This window comes from Emydura macquarii, unplaced genomic scaffold, assembly GCF_026122565.2.
Source record: "Emydura macquarii macquarii isolate MOO-44397 ecotype Brisbane River unplaced genomic scaffold, CSIRO-AGI_Emac_v2 contig_3603, whole genome shotgun sequence".
Lineage (NCBI taxonomy): Eukaryota > Metazoa > Chordata > Testudines > Chelidae > Emydura > Emydura macquarii.
Window position 1 is genome coordinate 1611583 of NW_027133740.1, and position 22161 is coordinate 1633743.

Here is a 22161-nt window from a genome sequence, read left to right on the forward strand (position 1 = left end):
GAGCAGAATTTGGCCTGTAACATCCTTTTTTAAAATAAAGGACACAGAAAACATTAAGGAGCATTTCATAGACAGATTGTTAGCAGGAAGGGTACCCCTTTCATACTCCCAAAACTAGTCTTTTTGAGATTCAACGTGGATATAGACTTATAATACCTATTATAAAGGGACATTAGATACATCATTTTTAATTAAACTGGTGCAGCTCTCTTATGTAGGCACACCCAAAGAACAACAACAACAAAAACAAAAAAAAAGTTAAACTAGCACAGAGGTTGTGTAGACAGCCTTATTTTAGTTTAAACCAGGCTTATTTTTAGTTTAGCATCAGTTAACAAACCACTCAAAATTAAATAAGAATGTCAGCACAGGGATCTGTAATAGTTTAAACAAAACAAAACACTGTTTACAAGCAAACTTTCCCATTTTGGCAAGACTTCTGATTTTTATTTCTACAACATTAGGTTCTCTAACAGTTTATTCAAAGGGAGTTGCTTGTATTTAAACTTGGATATTGCAGAGCTTCAGGTCTGGGACCTGAAGTAGAGTTCTGTGAGACTCAAAAGCTTATCCTCGCTCAAACAGAAGTTGGTCCAATAAAAGATATTACCTCACCCACCTTGTCTCTCTAGTGTCCTAGGACTGACACAGCTATAACTACATTGTGTACAACCACAGGTCATGCGCAGCACCTTTCATTAGGGTGTGCACCCAGGTAATCAGGGGTGTCAAACTCAACTCCGCCGGCGGGCAACATTTGAATTACCCGCCGGCGACATTCTCGCAACGTACTAGTCTCCTCCGAGAAATGACACGAGACAGGGTATTTCAGCAGCAGATCATGGCCTCTCCCCATCCGCCGCAAGATCACGCAGCTCCGTCCACCGAGAAACCGCATGCCCTCCACACTTTCGGCGGCAGCATTAAGCAGATCAAGATGGCGCCGCGGGTGCCCATAAAAAAGGTTCGCAGCACGGATACAAAAGGTATCTATGATACCCCTCCACTAGGGTGACCCTGTGCGCACGTCTATGTGTACAATGTTAATTTGAAGATAAGATGGCAGACTTGCCAAACCTAAGTTATCCTCTACTAGAAAGAAAAGAAAAAAAGTTTTCATTCCTTCCCTTTTAACTGACATCCTGGCTCCAAAACAAGCATCTGCTCCTCAGAACAGAAATTACAACAGATTTAGAGGTCCAGCTGCTTGCTCTGACAGCAGGTTTCTCTGCAGCCACATTCGGGGTATGTCTACACTGCTGGTGCTGACAGGGCAGGATCAATTCTGCAGATTCGATTGAGTGGCAGTGAAGACTCGCTCAATTGAACCCGGAAGCCAACTCCGTTAATCCACCCTGGCAAGAAGCGTAGCATTGCACTGATGGGAGGGCATTTCCTGTCAGCGCAGCGGAGACATTGCAGTAAGTAGATGTTAGGAAGTCAATGGGAGATATGCAACCTATGTACAGTAACTTGAGTATCTCCCATCGACTGCCGCCGAAATCCGTGGCCAGTGTAGACCAGGCCCAAGTCAAAGCTTTTTTTAAATATTGAAGAGCTAAGTAAACAGACTTAATATACACAAAAGTTTTGCATTGTCTGCTTATGAGACCAAAGTAGGTTGTCGGAGTGGAGGAGAGACCCTGAGGTGACTTCCTGCATACCAAAACAAACCCGGGAGATCTAGTTTTAATTTTTAAACCCTATGCTCATTTGCAAGCCTAGTCCTTCACCTTCTATTTACTTTGGAGTAGGAAGAGCTGAGTAGCTGCACTGCTCAGGAAGTTGCTATGTGGTAGGCCATACGGATGCTGAGGACAACACAATTTTTTAGAAATGTTGTTGTTTCAAATATACAAAGTGTAAAGAGATTGAAACCATTGCAGGACAAGCTAGCAATAGGAAGTCAAGTTTGTCACTAGAAAACAGAAAGAGGAAAAGCTGAAAAGTCAAAGCCAGACATGTTTTTTACAACTTTGCTAAATTCCTGGATTTCTTCCTTTCTACAGTGGAGATCATCTGCTAGGTAGTACCATAAAATACAACTGGAATCTCAGAGCAAACTGTTGCAAATTAGCAATACAAGAGTGGAACAATTAAACATTCATATTTTTATTCCAATGCCATACAACTTTCAAAGCAAATTGGTACAATCTTGTGTATACTAGGAATCTGAATTTGCTTTCACTGTAGGTATGTAGGGCAGGTACATTTTTTGTAAGCTTCTCATGGTAGCTAACACTAATTCAATTTTGCTTATGCCAACAATAAGGAGTGTTGGTGTTGATAGACCATTGGCTGGCACTACTTTGTCAATTAGACCTTATTGCAGCCCATACAACTCCACCAGTGGAAGCTGTAATGGATATACACACAATGTAGATATTTGTTACCAGCATGCACCTACGCTAGTGTTGAAATTACACTTAAGTTTGCTAGTGTAAAAGCCATGAGTGGAGTTTTCCCACACTAGACAGTATCTGAATTTCTAAAGAAAAAAAGAAAGATCCTCAGGTTTTCTTTGTACATCATAAAGAAATAGAAGTCCAGTTTTCCCCACTTTAAAGATGGCTTGTGTCACCTTTAGAGAGAGAGCTACAGACACACACAATAGTTCCATTTTGAATTTCCGTAGTAAATAAGTCAGTGCAATGTTAATATACCAGTCCATCTACTTAGACTGTGGCGGCAGAGAAACCTGCAAGTTGTGCAAATCTGCACTTGCAAGCTTTATAGCAGTTATGAAGTTCCTTAGCATAGAAAAAAAATTCAGCATTCCCCCACACCAACACTTGAGCAAGACAGGCTGCAGCAACATAATGAAAGATGTCCTTGAAGATCTAAACGTGATTTTAATCTCCTACTAGATTTGTTAGGCCCATTATTTACTGGCCTTTTTCCACAAAAAGTAAGCAATTTCTATTCCAGTCCATGGGCTATAGATCTGTAAACCATAATATCAAGCGTTCACATTAAAAAATAAATAAAAAAAGTTAACCATAGATTTTTTTCATTTTAAAACACCAACCCAGAGAGGAATTTAAGGATTTAATATGGATGAAACTCAAGTAAAAAGATGGTTTAGCTGGCTGTCGGGGAAATCTAACTAACTTTTTTGCTTCAGGGATTAGTTTACATACGTTTACCAGTTTTATTAATCCATTTCAAGAGTCAGATTAGAAAGTCATTTATTTGTGCAGGAGCTAAAATTAAAAAGCTTTCAGACACCAGAAGAAAAAACAAAGCATGGAATAACCGGATTTTGTTTCAAGAAGGATCTTTAAGCTGGTCGTATCTACAACCGTGCTAGATATTGCTATAATACAGCTCCTGGTGCTAACCAGTATACATAGTATTATATTAACTTCGTCTCAAATCCTTGTACTTATTAAACCTCGCTCCCACCTAGCTTGCTGTCACCTGCTGTGATCCAGCACCTGAACCAGTGTTGCTCCACGTCTGGGCCCCCTTACCCCACCTCACTCTGGATTAGCAAATCAAAGAAATAAGCCAGGGGAGGGTTGGGGGAAATCTTATGTGTCTTTATAGTTAGTTATCCTTTGAGGGGAATGATCCTACAACCCTCCAGACAGCAGCATTTTAGTGCATGGCACCAAACCACCCGAGATCTCATGTGGAGAGGCAGCAGTATAGGAGTCTGTGCTATTAGCATAGATGCCATGTCCTCTGGAGTTACTTTATTTTCTATGATAGAATTCAAATATAGACCGTTCATTTCATTACATAGCTATGTTTGCTTCTGAACTTGATCAGTTGGCTGGATGCCACCAATCCAGGACAGCAGACATTCTAAACCAGACCTGAATTGGGTAGAATACAGGCACAGAGATCTGCAGGAGATTGGTTTCCACTGCTCAGTCAGAGAAACTCTCTGAGACCCTCATCTACTTCTGGTTACTACTGAGATACTAGGGGAAAAAAAAGCACGCACACACACACACACACCAAACAGATCAGGCCCAGGATTGAGCAACCGAGAGAATAAGACAGCAAAGCATCAACTGCTTGAAGCGGAGCGTGTTGTGAAAGTTGGGGCTCAGAGCATCATTCTGCAGTTCCTGTTTGGCACTATCGTAGCCTCAAGCTTGCTACAGTGCTCCCATTATTCCTAAGAAGCTGCAAGCAGTTTATGGCTTGGTGCTGATGGTGCCTTATGAAGCAGTTGGTTGTACATGTTTCAATTCAGGAAATTGAACTCATTATAGAGAGGCCCTTAGAACTTTCCTCACTCTCACTGGGAGATCATGAGGTCCCCAAGAAACTCCATTAATACAGTGAAATAGCTTGTAACTGTATAAATATTAAAAACCTCCAAGACTTCCTTCTGAATAGTGCTTATTATGTCACACCATTTAGATCCCCATTACTACATTAGAGACACAGGCGTGCGCAGCACATTTTCATTAGGGTGTGCACCCAGGTAATCAGGGGTGTCAAACTCTACTCCGCCGACAGGCAACATTTGAATTACCCACCAGCGGAATTCTCAGAACGTACTAGTCTCCACCGAGAAACAACGCGAGACAGGGTATTTTGGCGGCAGAGAAGCAGTGCGCCAACGCGCCCGCCACAATTTCAGCGGTGACCTGAAACTGACAGAGATGACTATGCAGGCGACATACAAAGTGCCCGGATACAAAAGGCATCTATGATTCCCCTGCATTAGGGTGTGCCTGGGTACACCCCGTGCGCGTGCCTGTGATTAGACATCTGCTAACTCAGGGGTGGCCAACCTGCGGCTCGCAAGCCGCATGCAGCTCTTTGCTCATACAAATGTGGCTCCACGCATTGTATGGGGTGCCAAAAAGATTTTACTTTCAAATGTGAAATTGACAAGCTGCCCCCCAAATGAATTTTCAGAGGAGGGTAAGAGGAGGGGAAACTGAAAAGTGAAATTGACAAGCTGCCACCGAAATTGACTGATCTGCCAGAATTGGCTCTTTGCAGTATCTATAGCTATTTTTTGGCTCTTGGTCTCTGACTGGCTGGCCACCCCTGTGCCAACTGAAGAGATTCTGAAGGACAGAGACAGACAGTATTTTTGTGGATACATGCTGTAGTTAGAGACAGACTGTGAACTCTTGGAGTAAGAGCTACGTCCCCTTCAGGTTTGTATGGCGCTGAACAAACTGGCAGTTCTGAATCCAAGTCAGACAGACAATACAGTTAAGCTCCATAATACACTGGAAGGGTTGGTACCAGCACCTCTTTAAGATGGCGGCGGGGGGGAGGTGTGAGTGGAAGGAAATCACTGTGGGAAGTTTAGTGAAAAATGTATTAAAGAAGGCATTTAAACAGAAAAGGGAAGTTGGGAGAAGTAGCACGGAAAGGACCACTATACAAAATGGGGGAAGGGAAAGTCATGAGAGAGACAGGCCTCAGGAACGGGAGGAGGATGAAATGAGAGTAGATACGCATTATGAGAGAGTCAGGCTGGCAAATTAAATTTATCATCAACCACCAAGTACACCCACATCCTCTCAGACACAGATGTGGCCACCGTGATCTAAGTATTCACATGAGCACCAGGCTGTGTTATAGTAACTGAGAGCACAGCCAATGCCCTGAAAAGGTTCTAAGTCAGTGGTTCTCAGTTATGGGTCGGGGCTGTCATTAGATTTGATGAGACCTGGGCTGAAGCCAAAGCTTGAGGGTTCAGGTGACAGATCTCCCCCCACACACACCCCACAGGGTGGTGGGGCTCAGGCTTCAGTCTCCCCTCCCAGGGTCATGTAGTAATTTTTTGTTGTCCAAAGGGGGTGGTGGTGCAATGAAGTCTGAGAACCGCTGCTCTAAGTGGTACAAGACGCAGCAGACCATTTGCTTAGTGCAGTGTTTCTCAATCTTTTAAGTAGCAAGTACCCCCTAACTTCTGAAAATTTTAATAAGTACCCCAACACTCTCAATTTTCCATGGGATTTTATATTTACAGACTAATGGGAGCCGTATGTTGGAAGAAGGGCTGAGTATATAAGGCCGGGATATGACAGATGTCAGATCTCGTGTGGGTAGGTTTACCAGCTTTACACCAGGGGTGTGCAACTCAAGTATGTACCTGGGCTAGAGGTGATGTTGGCCAAAGCTAGGAGGTTTTGAGAGGAATGCCAATGCGGGGGAATATAAAGCGCCAGGCCAATTTTTTTGCCATAGATTTGAGAAGGGGAAGGGGTGAGAGAGAGAGAGACAGGAAAAGAGGGTAACTGGTAAAATCTGGTGCTGTCATAGTTGTCAATTTCACTGTTCAGCTAGAGCAGTGAAACTAACAAGTTTTCTGGGCTTTGAGCCAGGGAGGGGGGCTGCCACTCGGGCAAGTTGCAGGCAGCTGCCCTGACTGCCACCCAATCCCAGCTGGGGCAGAGGAGGCTTTCGTGCCGGCTGAGACCCACAGATGTGGGCAGGCGGCTGCTGCCCATCTTCAAGCCAGGGCGCTGGAGGCTGTCCCTCAGCTTGGAGCCAGGACGCAGGTGGCTGCCACCCAGCTGCAAGTCCAGCTCACCAGACACAGGAGGCTGCCGCCCACCTCCCCCAGAAGCTGGGGGCTGGGACCTGACAGGAAATGGGGGGGGAGCTGCCACCCACCTCCCACCGGGGAGCTGTGGCTTGGCTGGAAGAGGGCTGTTGCCGCCCGCTTCCCCTTCACTCTGGGTACCGCCTGCCTGTGTCTCACGTACCACAGGTTGAGAAACTATGATTTAGTGAACACATCACCACCACACCGCCCCATACTCTAGTCTCTGCACTGGCTCCCCATTGAATACAGAGTTCAGTTCAAGTTGTCTCTTCAAGAGACCTCCATGGGATTATCCATAGCTACTGGAGAGACACTACAATTAAGTGTAAGTAGATAGTAAGATACTCAGGGGACACCAAAGCCTTGCTTTTTTTCACAGCTCCTGTGCATTGGGTTTCACCTGCATTAGCATCAATGGAAGCAGTAGTTTTGGCCACACAAGCAACAATGGGAGGTTTTAAGAAAAAGCTCAATGTAGTCAAAAACACTGGAGTTAGATGAAGCCCTCAATTAGCAGGATTATTTAGATTACAAGTTCTTTAGGGCATGGATCTCACTTCGTTTTCATATGTAAACAGCTTAATATGTTTTGGTTGCTGTAGAAACAGTGGCCAAGCCTTTACAGTATTTCAGACACATAGATGAGGAGGACCTTCAGAAATTTCCACATGCTCCTCCCCAGCCTTTGGGTAATTACTCTTCTGACTCAGTACAAATAGTCATTACCAGTTTGGCCAGGTTCAGGTAGAGTCCTGACTACCACAATGGACAGCATTCCTCCCCAAACATCTTGCTTCTTACTAACATTTCTACAGCAATTTAAGACCACACAGTTAAGTCGTATCTCCATTCCACAGCAAAAGGATCAAAGTCAGATTTTTCCACCTTACTAAGCAGTAGGTGCAACCACGGAAAAAGTTATGGGTGCAGAGGTTGGGTTTTTTTTTTTTTTTTAAATATATTTGTTCACTTGTCTAGCCACCATCCTTGTTCCCTTCAACAGGGTCTTTGTAACTTTAATTTTTTTTTAAAATAGCACCAACGCCTACAACCTTCACACTGAAATCAGTCCAGCCTTGCAGAAAACTTGTCTCCAGCTAGACACCAGAGATTTTTCTGTGCTTGCTGCATCAGGTGTGATATATCGCGCACCCTGTCTGTCCCATTAGAGAAGTGTTAACTGCCTTTTGTTCCCATTTACGTGCTAGCATTTCTATGCAAATATTTTTTTAAAACCACAGGAAGTGACTTAATTTATTTTAAAAAAGTCTGCTCCTTTATTTTCTAGGCTGGACGACCCTTTCCAACTGCAAAGAGAAAAGGCAAAGGGGCTGGGATGGAGGGGAGGGAGCGGTGGAAACAAAATATTGCAGAGATGATAGGACAGAAGAAACTCCTCTCTCCCTGCCCTGAAGTAATTGCACTGGATTCGGATACTTACACACACTGCTGCCATGAGGTGCTGCATCATTTGGCATAAAGGGTACTGGAGTCACAAAACTAAGCTTTCTGCATGTGGGAAAAACCCATTAGGAGGCAGAAAATCACTGGTACCAATCCTCCCCTGCTGTGTGTGGCTAATTCAAAAGAGTAGCTTTTTACAGCCACTTTGCACGGGTGTAAATCAACTCCACGAAATGCAAGGCAGTGAAGAACCAGGCCTAGGGAGTTTAAATTGACTCCTTTCCTCCTACCCCACTAGCAATAGGATTACAAGGAAAGTAGTTAGGTTTCCACCCCCCTGGGATGGGCAAGAGGGCAGACTCTCCAAAAACCTGTGTCCCACAGTTTGCACGCCTTCCACTGTGGTTCCAAGAACAAAGCAAGGGGGCCTCCATATTCTTAAGGGCACCCCTTTCTTTCACAGAAGCCCTCCTCTCATGCTGCCCCTGCAGTCAGGCTTTCACCCAGCAGAGGGTAAACTGTATGAAGTAATCCTGACTGGTTCAGATCACCAGGAAATTGTGAGCAGCCTTCCCTCAATTCCTGCAGTGCAGATTAAGATTTAAAGAACCATACTCCACAACGGCCACCGTTTTCTGCTGGCCCAGACAACAGCTAATGACCAAACTGGGCTGCAAGACTTCAAGACTAGCAGAAAACTGGGCCACGCCCCTCATCACGTTGTGGTGAGATGGATCAGAAATCTGAATCCATTCCATAAACCCCAAGCCTTGTCCAGACAGAGATTGTGAACAAGTCAAAAAGATATAGAGACCCTATGGAAAAGGCACCACCTATTTCCATTGAACATTTAAAAGCCCTTGCAAATCTGGCTGGAGCTTCAGCCCTGTATACTCCACCCTAATGGAAAAGTCCTACAAAATGTGGAAGAGGATCACTGTCCTAGAACTCTATGGGATGGGGGGGGAAGAGGGGGAAGCCCTCTAGAAAACATCTCACTCTATTAAGTTCTACAGGCGTTTACAGTAGCTTCTGGAGGAACCACATCGGTTTCATCCTTGGGAAAAAAAAATCAGCAAGACTTTCTCTTTAGGGGAACAAAGCTTCTCCGTCCGGACTGGCCTGGGACTGGGCTCCGGCCGGGGGGGTCATAGAGGCTACTGCAGCTCATTGCAATTTGCAACCACGTGGCCGGCGGATGTTTTTTTCCTCTGAAGAAACAAAGGTTACTGTGGAAACACTCTCCGTCCCGCCCGCCTACGGCACAGCTCATCCACCACAACACACAATAGAAATGGAAACTTGCATTCAGGTTGAAAAGCCAGGCGTCCAGCCCCATGCAGTGAGACAAAAAGTTTCCCTGGCCCTTATTGCAGCCCCTTTTCTGCAATGCCACTTTCAGGTTTGACTTTGAGCCGAAGTCGTTTTCAGTGGAGAGCTGGGAGGGGGCCTTTGTCCACCCCGCGAAGCGGGAAAAGGAATCGCTCAAGCACCTAGGCATGCTACACTCTCTGGGGAGGAGAAGATCCGCCTGTTTGCTAGGAAGGAAGATTTCAGCAGGGATCCGATGTGCGGTTGAATGTTGCAATCCACTTAGCAGCAGAGAAACTCTTGGAGCCGGCTTTGCTGGTTTCTCTGGGCGGAGGTGGGAACAGCAGCAAGAATCAGGAGGAGGGGGGGGGGGGGGCTGAGAAGGATTTCAGGATGGAGTAAAAGGATTTTCACATCACCCCGCCACTTTGAATGGCCTGTTTCACTGCGGAGCTGCAGGCTTTCCCCTCCTTGGGCGGGGAAAAAAAAATCCCCAAGGGGCCATGGGAAGTTTCTTGTAGAGGATCCCCCATTAAGCCGGGAAGAGAAAGAGCGAGCTCAGTCTGATTAGCGAGCAGAACGCTAGTAAGTTACCTCCTCTACTTCCGAAGTCCATCCGAACTAGAGTTCGGGAAGAGAGGCGCCCGAACTTAACCCGGCTCTGTCCCTATGTAAGTCCAGTAGGTCACGCGGCAATACATGGTTTAAAATGGGGCCAGAGCCCCCCACTTTTTGTAAAGCAGCATTTATCCACTATCGAATGTAAAAGGAAGCACCCTGAACAAGCCAGTTGTAAAACGGTTTGACCCCACGAGCCGAAACCAGAGGAAAACCCCGTCGCTCCCCCAAATACGTGGGATTTTAAAGGGTTCGTTCAATGTAGTTGGAGATACTTGTTTTCAGTGAACAGCCAGCCAACTGCTCCTTTAAACAAAGGGGGGATATTTTCTAGAGGGTCTTTAAAAATAAGATCCCTTTCATCACACCAAACCAACTTTATAGAAGAAGAAAGACACTTACCCGACAAAGGAGTCAGCTGCCTTCAATCAGTGAAGCTGGATATTAGCTTTTTCTCTTCCCGGTCAAACAGGAATAAAAAAAAAACCCGACTCTTGTCCCTGCCCTCTGTCCTTCTAACCATCTACAGCCAGTTGGCTTGTTCGCATAGCCGCCACACCCACCATATAACAGGGAAGTCATCAGCCAATCAGTTTGCTCCTGAAAATGAGACTCAGTAATTTAGGTGAGAATGGGAGTATCACTTCTTGTTTCAAAATGTTGCAGTGTAGTTCTAGAGTGAAGCTGTGCCAGGATTATAGATCATACATTAATTCCTTTGCTCTTGTCCCATAACCGTGAGTGTTTCCAATGCTGGAGTTCTCCTGCTTGGTTCTCCAGGTGCTGTTTGTTTGTGTGGTGGCTCTATGCCTACTTTGAAAGTACTTTTCAGGAGAGACAGGAAAGTTATTTCTCTCCTTATGCTCTTTAACAAAATCGGGGAGCAGGGAAGAACTCTAAAAAGATCAAATGTTCCCTTTCAAGGTTAAAAACATATCTGCAAATTGGCTTTCCTTGTGTAATTGACCATAGATTAGGACATTTACATGATAAGAATTTGACAGTCAGATTTGCTACTTGCCCTTCATGGGGATGGTTTTTTCTTGCAATTCTCTCATTGGACAAAAAACCAGTTTCCCTTTTTCTGGCTTTTGTGTACTAGCAAGGTGTTGCAATGTTTGGGTTGCAAATGCTGAGGGAGAGTGTTGTTTAGAAAAACCTTTAAAAATTTGGTTGGTTTGTTTGTTTGTTTTAAACCATGGAAATATTTCTATTGATCTTTTGCGGCATTATTTTCAAAGGTGCCTCCTGCTGGTAAGAGCAGATGCCAAACGCTTTTGAAATTGAACCCTTTGTTTTTACACAAAAATTTCAATTGGCCTGACAGTATCCCTTTTAATTCTTGTAGGTCAAAGTTAAATCACTCTCAGACAATGATAGATTTGGATTAATTGGTTGAAAGAAAGAAAGATAGTATAAATGTTTCAGGTCTTGAGATTTTTTTTTTAATAAAGCCGTAAAACTGATTTTTGTTTTTAAAAAAAGACACTATAAGATCTGAGCCAAATTTTTCACAAAGAAAAAATACATAGGGGACATAACTCATTAGGATGAAGTTAAATTGTCTCCATTACGTGTGTCTCTATTACATGTGTAAATTGTCAACTATTACATGTGTTTTTAAGAGGAAATCTATGTAGCAATTTGAGATGTGCTATTAAATGCCAATATATAAGAGCACAGTCTTGTTATGTTAGCCTATTTTTATTTCTTTCGCATAATTGATGTTGAATGTGAATAATACTTGATAGTCTCTATTAAGTTGCTGATGCTTTCAGACTGATCATAATGATCCTCAGTGCTTGTATACTACTTTGTGATCATTAACTGATTAACCGCAACAGCACTTCTATGAAACAAGTGATCTCTGCAAATCACAAGCGTGAAACTGAACCAACTAGTAATGTTAATTATCATGCTAAGAACAGAGGCAGTACAATGGTTAGAACATCTGTTCCAGCCTGCTAAATGATATTGCTTTCCTTTGGTGGATTTTATATGGGGAAATCTTTTAATGCCTAAAGGACCTTTCACTTATCTTTTTTTCTGCTGCTGTGTTTCTTAATATTACTACTGCTCTGTATTCTCCTGCCCAGACACCTTTTTCTTCTGTCTGATCCTACAGCAATATGTGTGATTCTTTGTGATGGCGAAATCTCTTTGCCAGAGAATGTTTGTAGAGTGCTGTGTAATTTTACCACATTTTTCAAGTGACATTTAAAGAACCGTAATTGAGAAAAATCTGTAGATAATTTAGAATAGTTTTCCTACCCTGCTGCTCCCAAACATTTCCTTTTTTTTTTTTTGGTGATTCCTGCCAGAGTTCATAGGTTTTGATAGGCAAGACAAAATGTCTCTGTTTTCATTCATCTTCCTTAATGGGCTATCAGGTTAATAGGTTTTGGTCTATTACCTCCTCTGTTTCCTTTCACTGTGGAAAGTAGTTCTACTTAATGGTAGATTTCTGGAGAGTCTCAGCAGTTCTTCACTAGGATCACCAATTTGTCCTATTTTCACCATCCATTTAAATGGGTAATCCGAGAAGAAATTAAAACAGCATGCTGGAATTTTATTTCAACAGTGAAAACAATGTGACTTACCTCTATTGCCACTTGTAACCCCAACTACAACACTGCATAGTAAGGCTTCCTACCTACACTCAGAGCTGGGAAGGAAGAATGTAAAAGTCCCTGCAGCAGCGCTACAACACTAACAAAGGGGAAAATCCTCAACTGGCTGACAAAGCCCCCGTTAAGGTTGGTTTTGCACCATCAGGGTGGCAAAGCAGTTTAATGGGCCTGAAGTTCTGGCCCTATGTGTATGTGACCAGGTTAATGCAGGAACCTAAATTTGTGCATTTCTGGACTTCATCTAACTTTATTACCGTAATGTTGCATTGCTTGTAGTATTTTGCAGTTGATATACGATAGTTATGATGGGAATTGAGTTGGTCAGAGTGGTGGTCTGGAAGTGCTCAATGTGATGAAAACATTGAAATTTTTTTAAAAAATGGAGTGCTTTTGATGTCATTTTACAAAAGGCAAATCACTCATTCTCTGACCTATTCTGACAAACTTGCTGACTTAATTGTAAAGCAACAACTTCCCCAAACTAATATTTAGGCCATCCCAGTCCTAACCATTTCAAATTAGGAAATGGTTAGGACTGCGGTAATCAACGTTTTCATATTTGTCTCTCTGTTTCCCTATAGTCTTCTGAATTTCCTCTTCTTCTTTTTTTTTTTTTTTTTTTTGAATGACAAGAATATGTTTAAAGGACTCCAGACGTTTTTCAACATGGTCTTTCTTGTCAGAAGCCATGACAATAACTGACGGCTAGCTAGGTTGGTCTACAGATTTGATTCTTTTTAAAAAATTGAAACAGACACGGTCAACTGGAATATTTTGCAAATGTCTAATTTTTTTTTAAATTTCTGTTCCTGACAGAACAACTCTTGAATTGTATGTGCTGATATTTTTTTAATTGATTTATTTTAAAACATGTTTATAAGGAGTTTTTTATTCCCCTGTTTATGTTTATTAGAAGGGTGTTTTCAGCCAGGACAAAACTGTGTATAGTCCGTCTTTTTTTCATTTTCCTTTGCATAGTTTACTTATGCAAAGTGGTGTCAAAGGCACTTCTTAAAGCTCGCTCTTTCCTTGCATCATTAGCCTTCTACATTCACAATGACAAGGCAGGTATCTCTGCATGCAGCTTCCCCCCAGAGCCTTAGTATGAAGTTCACCAGTAACCTCAATATTCATCATTTCTATTTATAGCCTTTTTTTTTTTTCCCCCGGTTCAGCGTGACAAACAAAATGTTGATGATTCTAGCAGACTGAGTTTTCTCAAAACAGACAGAACTTGCAACATGTGCCTGACAGAAGGGCTAGAATGTTGACATTTCATCCTGTAATGTTTCTGCAATAAGAAAAGGAGTAAAAATACAAAGATCTCAGACGTGCAACTAGGACAAGAACCCAAGGATTCTGACCCCCAGTTCTCATTCTACCATCTAGACACACTCCCAATTTTGAGAACTTAATATATTGAATTATTCTGGGTATGTGTGCCATGGAAAATATATGTTAAATATCGCATCCACTGGGCTATTTAAATTTTTAGTGAAAGATTTTTGAAGGACATGGAAAATGGAGGTGACATTCATTTCTTTGTATTGACTGCAAGGACTTCCAGGGCTCACACACAGCACTGCCCATGATTGTCCTGCAAGGGTTGCTAAATTTGAAGAGGTTTGTAGCTTACCTATCCCTGAATGTGCTGCTTTTACTTCGGTCACAGCTTCTATTGACAAGATCTCACACAGGCTTTGAACTTGGATTTTCCATGTTAGTGGTACTACCAATGGGCCATCATTCTGGCCTGTGCGTTGTTTTATTTTGAGCATAGCAACACCTGTAACGAAGGTTGTATGTGTGTTTTATACATACATACGTGTGTGTGTTTTGTATTTTGGAGATTATAGGATCATCTCTGTTGATAAATTTCCACATTCTGTTACTATTGAATAATGACTCAGACTGGAACATTGTAAAGAAGTGTTATCTGGCAAGGGACAAGCCCAGCACCCTATGCTGATGGCAGGATATGCCACCATAATTCTTGCTTTTTAAATTAAGTTTGGGGAGACAAGACTATTCTCAACTCTTCCATTGCCTTGTTGTGTGTCCTCAAGCAATTCACTTAAGCTCTCTATTCTTCCGCATTTATTAAATGGAGATAATAGAGAAGGGCTTCAAGTTTATGTTTGTAGCTGGAGTCAAACTCCTGGAGTGTTCAGATCCAGGATTTTTGGATCAGGTTCATCTTTCATAACACCAATCTACCCCCTCAACATGGATCAGGAGGCTTCATATAAGTCAGTAGTTGTATAGTCCTTTAAAATAATACTTAGCCATTTCCATTTTCAGAGCTTTGAGTGCTGGAATGAGTGAACTGGACAGAATTCTCTGGGGGTGGGGGGAAGTGTCTGTTTTCAGACTGAGACTGTTTGTGTCATGTTCCTGTTCTGAATCAGCGATTGCAAAGTTGCACTGACCTTAGTTCTGGGAATTGCAAAATTTTGGCCTGGACCAGTGTTTAAAAAGGTCTACTAGTGCAAGGGACCAATGAAAGCATCAGGGTCCGATACTTGTAATTGTCACCACTGTGTTCACTACTAACTTTGTATTGCGGGAGAGAGAAACTAGGATTGAGCCAGAGACAGCTGAGCCTCTCCTTCTCCGTAGAAGAAGTGAGGTTGCCTTGCAAGGGGTCCCTCCAGCATGCAGATGTGGGAGGAGGATCTGGGGCAATTAAGTTAACACTGTAATATAATACAGACTTGTATTTAAGGTAATTTTTCTTGGGGGAAGGGATGATTGAATGTTGGAGACAGAGGCTTCTGGGTTGAGCCCCGAAAGTACTGTTTTTATAGCTAACGTCCTGTCCTGTAAAAATCCAGCTGGTTGAGAATAAAGACTTGGAGCCTAGATTTAATGTAAAAAGTATACTTCGTGCTTTGTTGTTTGACACAGAGATCTATTTTCTTTCATGTACCTGTGTCAAAGACCAGCCAGCCAGAAACCAAATACAGTATATTCAAGCTGCTGCCTGTTTTTCATAGTTCCTCTTAAACCTGCAAGCTTTGGTGCAGGGTTTTTTGGTTTTTGTTAGTGTTTTTTTCAGATTGACTCCAGCATTCACAACTCTAATTACAGCCCAATGGCTTAGGAAGACCTTTGAAGTGAAGTATGTGCTGCAAGTTTGAGAGATCTTGAGGCAGATAGAGATGTATATACAATAGCAATGGGACTACATTCTTACTGACATTTTCAAGTAGTTCTGGGTGGTTGGGAGGGTGAATTTCCATTCCCAGAGGAGATGGTGCTGTGGTATTATCATTGTTTGTTTATTGGTATTGTGCTCGATGCTTATAAGGCAACAAAATAGCTACCCAAAAAAGTCTGCAGTCTGAACAATGCATGATACAGACAGTCTCACCCTACATAGTATTTCTTATTCAAACCATCTTACCCAAATCAGGATATCTAGAACAAGCAGTCACTTTTGCTGTTAACTCTGGTACCCATTTTGTGTTGGACAACAGAGTTATTTTAAATCACTTCAGCCCATCTTTTGTGCAAATCTGCTGTAGCTAGATGGGTCCTTGCACGCTGTGGATTGCAGCTTGCCATACAAACATCAGAGAATCAGACAGTCTGTTTGCAGAAGACACACTGGGGGATTAGGATCACAACAAACGGAGTTTGTCTTAACCTATGTCCCAGGAATGATTGGTTTACACGTAAGAGGCGTGTGAGCCCTCACCAAGTACGCAATATATAGGGGTCACGCTGCTTGGGGTGTGGGATGCATCATCCACACATGGTCAATAAAGCGCATGGTTATGTAGCTCACTGTTGAATTCAGTTCCTTGATTTAAGGAGCAACTCAATTACCAAGGCCCTACCAGGCTGGGTGTGGAAGAGATGAGCCATCTAATGTTTAGGATCCTGCATTTTCTTTTCAGACCCTCATCCTCTCTATTTCACACACCAAATATTTCTCTTCTCCCTTAGCATTCAGTTCATTATTTGCCATGCATAAATCATAATACTATTCTCCAGTAAAGTGTAATTCAGCCAGCAGACGCAAGCTAGATTTCACTAAGGGTGGATCTACACTAGAAGCACTACATTGGTGCAACTGCACTGACGGAGTTCCGTTGCTGTAGCGCGTCTAGTGAAGACGTTTTATGCTGACAGGAAAGCGCTCTCCTGTCGGCATAATTACTCTACCTTTGGGAGAGCATGTTCCGCCGACCTAGCGCTGGTGTGGATAGTGCTTAGATCTCTGTAACTTGTCGCTCGGGAGAGGGGGGTGTCTCTTTTGCCCCCTCGAGCAACATAAGTTAGACCTACTGAAGCAGTTCCGTAGACATGCCCTCAAGTTTTAACCCTATCTCCCCAAAATATACACCGTGTTGTAGCAGCCGTGTTGGTCCCAGGATATCAGAGACACAAAGTGGGCGAGGTAATATCTTTTACTGGACCAACTTCTGGGGATGTGAGAGGCCAGCTTTCAAGCTCGCTCTCTCTCTCTCTACACACAGAGCTCACACACACACACACACACACACACACACCCACATTGTCAGCGACCCAGCTCTGCTGACTTTCTCTGCCGGCCATCGTTTAGGCACACTATTTGTGTCTGCACTAGAATCCTAGGGTTAGAAGAGACCACGATCTCCATCTGCTGCAGCTCCATGGCTGATAGCAACGTTTGGTAAACTAGAGTACACCGTATACAGGTGTTTTTAATCTCATGTTGTCTAAATTAAAGGTGGTAATGCCAGTGGTTGCGTGAGTCCTAACGCTCCCACCTGCTGGTAGTGCAGTGGTTGGAGACTTCTCAAAAAAGTCTAGTATACACAAGTCTTGTGTTAGATCTGTCACACCCTCTGAGACTGGTAAGTCAGGTTTCCTGCCCTGTGTGTCATCCTTATTCTTCTAAATCCACAGCAGAGCTTTGCTTGAAACCAAGCCACCTACTCTATAAAGTTGTCTTCCAAGAAATTTTCACTCCTTTTATGCCTTGGCAGCCTTAACAAACAATGCCTTTTCCTCTTTAGCTAAGCTTGTTGTTAAATTCTGAGGGCTAAATTCAGGGGATGTGAAAGGTGGCCTAAATTATATGTCAGGAAGTGGATGGCGCTTAGATGTCTAAGCTGCTGCAATTTACACGCCAAGAAGGGATCAGTTAAAGTAAAGTAAGCACTCTACCTACTTCAATATACATCTTTGCACCCCTTATTATTTTTTTTCCTGCTGCTACACCCTTTTTGGCATGCAAATTACACCTTTGGACTCTTTTGACTCCTATAGATTATCAAGTCAAGTTCAAGGCTTTGGTCTTTATCTTCAAGGCACTTAATGGTCTTAGCCCAGGGTATCTAAAAGATGGCTCAGGATCTAAAAGCTCTGGATGAAGACTGTGACTGGCAACTCTGCTCCTCAGGCACAGTGGAACCCTCCACCATAATAATAAAACTCAGATGTGCATGAGACAGAGCTTTCTCAGGGTCAAGTCTGAAGCTATAGAATAAACTTTCACAGGACTTTTACCACCGTCCTCAGCACTTTTCATTCCCAGTGCACTTCTTCAACCTTCCTTCTCTAATATAAACACAGAGCACCATGTATTTAAACAAAAAACAACCCTCCCATCCCCCCCCCCACACACACAAAAAAAACCCTTACAAAACAAAGCCTCATACAGCACACACAATTATTTTCCCTTGGGAGAGGGTGATATAAAGAACAAACCATGTTACAGATGTTAGTCATATCATTTAATGCAATGTTTCTCAACCTTTTTGATGCCAGAGACTGACTTGCTGCCTTCCTAAACTCTGTCAGTGAGATCTCTGAGACCAGCGCTGGTCCATGGACTGGTCATTGAAAACGCTGATTTACTGCACTATCAGAAGGGGGTGAGATACTGTCTGATGAAAGTGGCATGAGAACTTATATCAAATAGAATAAAATTAGATCCTCTCACACTTACACCCACTCACTGATCTGTCAGCTGTGTCATCTTAATCAGAACCTCTGAAACTGGCCCTGAGTTTCTGTTGTAAGTGTGATTAAAACCTTAACCCTTATGTCAAACACTAATTTCTACTGGTGTAGTTTGTTTTACACCCCCTCTCATCTGCTTCTGGTTTTTCTTTTACTAATTCTTTTTGTAGCAACCTGAAATGTTTAGGGTTTTTGTTTTGTTTAACCTACAAAGTCTTCTCTTTTATCGAAACTCCCTTTTCTTAAGTGGAGCTGTTATTCATTAGGCTGACATTGCCTGGGGAAATCCCCATCACTACCTGTCTCCATCAGGTTTCCTCCTCAGTTAGGCTAATTGACATACAGGACAACGCCATGCTATGACTACAAAGGAATGGAAACATATACTGTGCGTGACGTGGAAGACGCGTCTGTGACAAGTTCAGCTTAAGTGCAGATGAATAATTGCCAGATGCCTCCTCCAAAAGTCACAGCTCTGGCGCTGAAAATGGACGTAGCCAATTCCCTTCAGGTTTTCAACAAGAAAGCACCCACAAAAAAATCACCTCCAATACACAACTACTATAAGTATGGGGAATTTCAAACCAATCAGAAGGTTGGTTTTGGTCCCTTGTGTAGATTCAGAATTATGACTCAGAATAGGAAGGGTCTTGTAATGTTAACTATGGACTCAGCACTGTGGTTCAAGATAATAAAGGGCCCAAGTATCCCCTTGGCTCCTATGTGCAGAGGGAAGCCAGATCAGGTCTATGAGGGGGAGGGAGGTTGTAGAAACTGCATTTCTATGGCATATCCTCCCCCTTGCCTCTAATCCCATGGAAGCTCCTGTACTGTATGGTTTGGACTTCATAAATCAGAAAAGGTTGGGTAATGAAACTCCTTCTGAGTGGGAATTCAGAAGCAGCTGACAGCAGGGACTGCATTGTAGCACAGTTCCTGAGAAGGTCATGCTGCATTGGGGGATGGGTGGCCCAAGAATTCCATGGAGGGTTTGGACCTCTTGTGGGTATCCCAAAACGTCCAAATTGGAAGCCTCCTAATTGCCACTAAACCCTTATTTCTATGGAGGACACAAAGTATTCCCATCCTCTCCCTAAAAGAAACAACTAGGAGACCCTCCCAATTGGGAAAAAACCCCGTGTTGGAAGTTTGTGGATTTTCTTGCCCCTCTATGGGGTTTTTAAGCACTGTTGGGGTGATACTCTCCAGGGCTCTATGCATTGGATCTTATGAGAGTTTGGACCACCTCTACCTGTCTTCAAGTGGGCTGTGGTCTGTCTTGAAGGAGAAAGGATTCATGCAATGTAGGAGAGGACTTTGTACGTCAGGGCTTTTGCTGACCCTTCTGCAGCAGAACTAAGATGGGGTCGTGGAAGTGAGAACATACACATACAGACTCCTCCAGTAGTGTGGTGCTGCCAGGGGTTTCCCCAGAGTAAGAGGTTGTGCGTGCAGTTAACAAGCGATTAAGATGAATGGGGCATTTCTCAGAGCTGTAGATTCAGGCTGCCTTTAGACTCGGGAAACATCACTACATGGGTTACATTCAGTTCTCATTTCAGTTGTGGTTTGTTTGTTTGCAACCATAAGCACTAGACACTTTTACCGTTTTCTCCTTTTTTAACAGAAGCTTAGAGTCTGAAGACACATGACCCCAGGGGCTGAGGCTCTAGGCATGTGCCTATGCCTTAATCCGGGCCTGTACCTAGAAATGTAGGCATCCAAAATCATGAGATCACTTTTGAAAGTCTTGTTATGTACACCTGGCTACCTAGGCAGTGGCTCCCTTCTGCAACCGGCGGGAGGGGGAGCGGCGGGCCACTTTGAAAGACCCCGCAGGCCACTTTCGGTCCCCGGGTCACAGGTTGGGAACCACTGATCCAACCCACACTCATCACTGTGGTAGTTGAGCATTTAGTAATTAATTAATTAGTCATGGGGAAAAAAATCTATATCAAAAGTCCTACCTCTTGGCTTTGAATATCTATTTTCCTGAATGCTAACAGTTCTCAGTAAAATAAGCTGCCCTTGGCCTTATTATGTAAACTACATATCTAATGGATTGTCATTCCTGCTTGTCTGTTTGATATATGCTTCCATTTAAAAACTCCCTGCATAACTGAGGGGACAATTCAGAGCGGATGGATCAGGTCAGTTCAAATGGTGGGGCCTTCTATGCCCTGTCCTGGCAGTGGCTGTAGCCTGACACTTCCAGTATTTACAATCTAAAGCTATAAGATGGGATTTTCAAAAACATTGAGCTTTGGCCTAGCTATGCTCCCCCTTTTCATCTTCAGCGTGCACATATTTACGACTGCACAATGGACTTCACCTTGCATGCTGACGGTCTGCCTATCTACTTCTTGAGGGCTGAGAACTAGACAGCTCTAACACAACCAGATAATGCAAATGGGGCAATTGAGACAAAGTGGAGAGATTTGTCCAAGGTTGCAAAGGGAAGCAGTGTCAGAGCTGGGAGTAAAATTGGGGTGTTCCTGGCTCCAATGGAGTTGAGTTAAACTCTCAGATGTCTTGGTCCTCTAGTTCCTAAGGTGGATTAAAACTCATTGCACAGGGAATTTAACAAAGTAAGGACTCCCAGGTACGAGGTCATTCTCAATCTCTCTGCTGAAGCACATGATATCTCTCTACTCCCACTCTTGGGTCAAGCCCTTTGATGAGACCTTTACCAATAAACTTGCCCAAGTAAATTGAATGGTTCATTTGTCCTTAGCATAAACAAGAATTTCCCAGATCTTCCTTTTGAGACTTCACATTGTTCCAGATCCCCCAGCTTGTTTGTACATACCTTAGCTAGCACCTTCAGGGTCAAATCCCATATAAGCAGGTGATAATGCATGTAGACTCTGAGACCAGTCTGGTGACAACAAATGGAGCCTTTGGCTAGGAAAAGAGAGAAAGCATCAGTTCTGTTTAATCCTGTTTATCACGGTCACTGGGGCAGGAAAACAATGTATTTATATGGCAAACACTTGAACAAATGCTCAGTAAACTCATGACTGGTTTTGATGGACCCGCCTTGTTAGCTGAGTAGGGAAAGAATGAGCTTCTTCAATAAAAAAATTTGAAGTAGTTTATTTTGCTGGTGATCACGCCTCCTAAATAAATTTCAGTGCCCTTTGCATACACATTTGTCACAGACTTCTTTCCCAGACGCCTCCCCACCACGTCCCTGTTTGAGGATGGCCTTTTTCTGGTAGACTGAAATCTCTATGGACTCTCAAGTTTACAACAGCAGAGTGTGTGCTCACTGGATTATTTTAAATTTGAAACATGTGAATGCTTTAGGTGCTGAGGTGTAATTCAATCACCGTCCTCTTTGTCCCAGCTAAGGAGGACTAACAGATGCACCTTAACTATGGCTTCAAAAGGCCAATAGTGAACTCCTTTTAAATAGTGCAGTCAGAGAGGATTATCAGTATAGGATGTATTTACACCATGTACAAGGCCAAATCACAATGGAAGAAATAGAAGAAGAATGTAAGTGAAAGGGAACATTGGGGAGTTGCCTGACGGCTACACACAGGAAAAAATAATCCCAACTACACATCTATAATGAAATCTAAATTGAATCTAAATTGTTACCTCTGAAGAAGGAGATCTTGGAATCACCATGGGTAGTTCTCTGAAAACTTCAGCTCAATGTGCAGCAGCAGTTTAAAAAGCTAACAGAATTTTAGGAAGAATTAG

The 22161-nt window shown here is 43.1% G+C and overlaps 2 protein-coding genes across 2 annotated transcripts in view; one reads left to right on the forward strand and one right to left on the reverse strand.

Moving 5' to 3' along the window:
- Positions 1–10389, reverse strand: part of B3GNT5 (UDP-GlcNAc:betaGal beta-1,3-N-acetylglucosaminyltransferase 5) — a 29238-nt gene extending 18849 nt beyond the window's left edge. Inside the window, exon 1 of the mRNA XM_067536598.1 lies at positions 10268–10389. The gene's annotated coding sequence lies outside the window, so the exon portion shown is untranslated. The remainder of the gene's footprint in view (positions 1–10267) is intronic.
- Positions 1–22161, forward strand: part of MCF2L2 (MCF.2 cell line derived transforming sequence-like 2) — a 159755-nt gene that overhangs the window by 66753 nt on the left and 70841 nt on the right. The window contains 1 exon segment of the mRNA XM_067536595.1: positions 8966–8985. Within this exon segment, the coding sequence (XP_067392696.1) occupies positions 8966–8985 (20 nt within the window).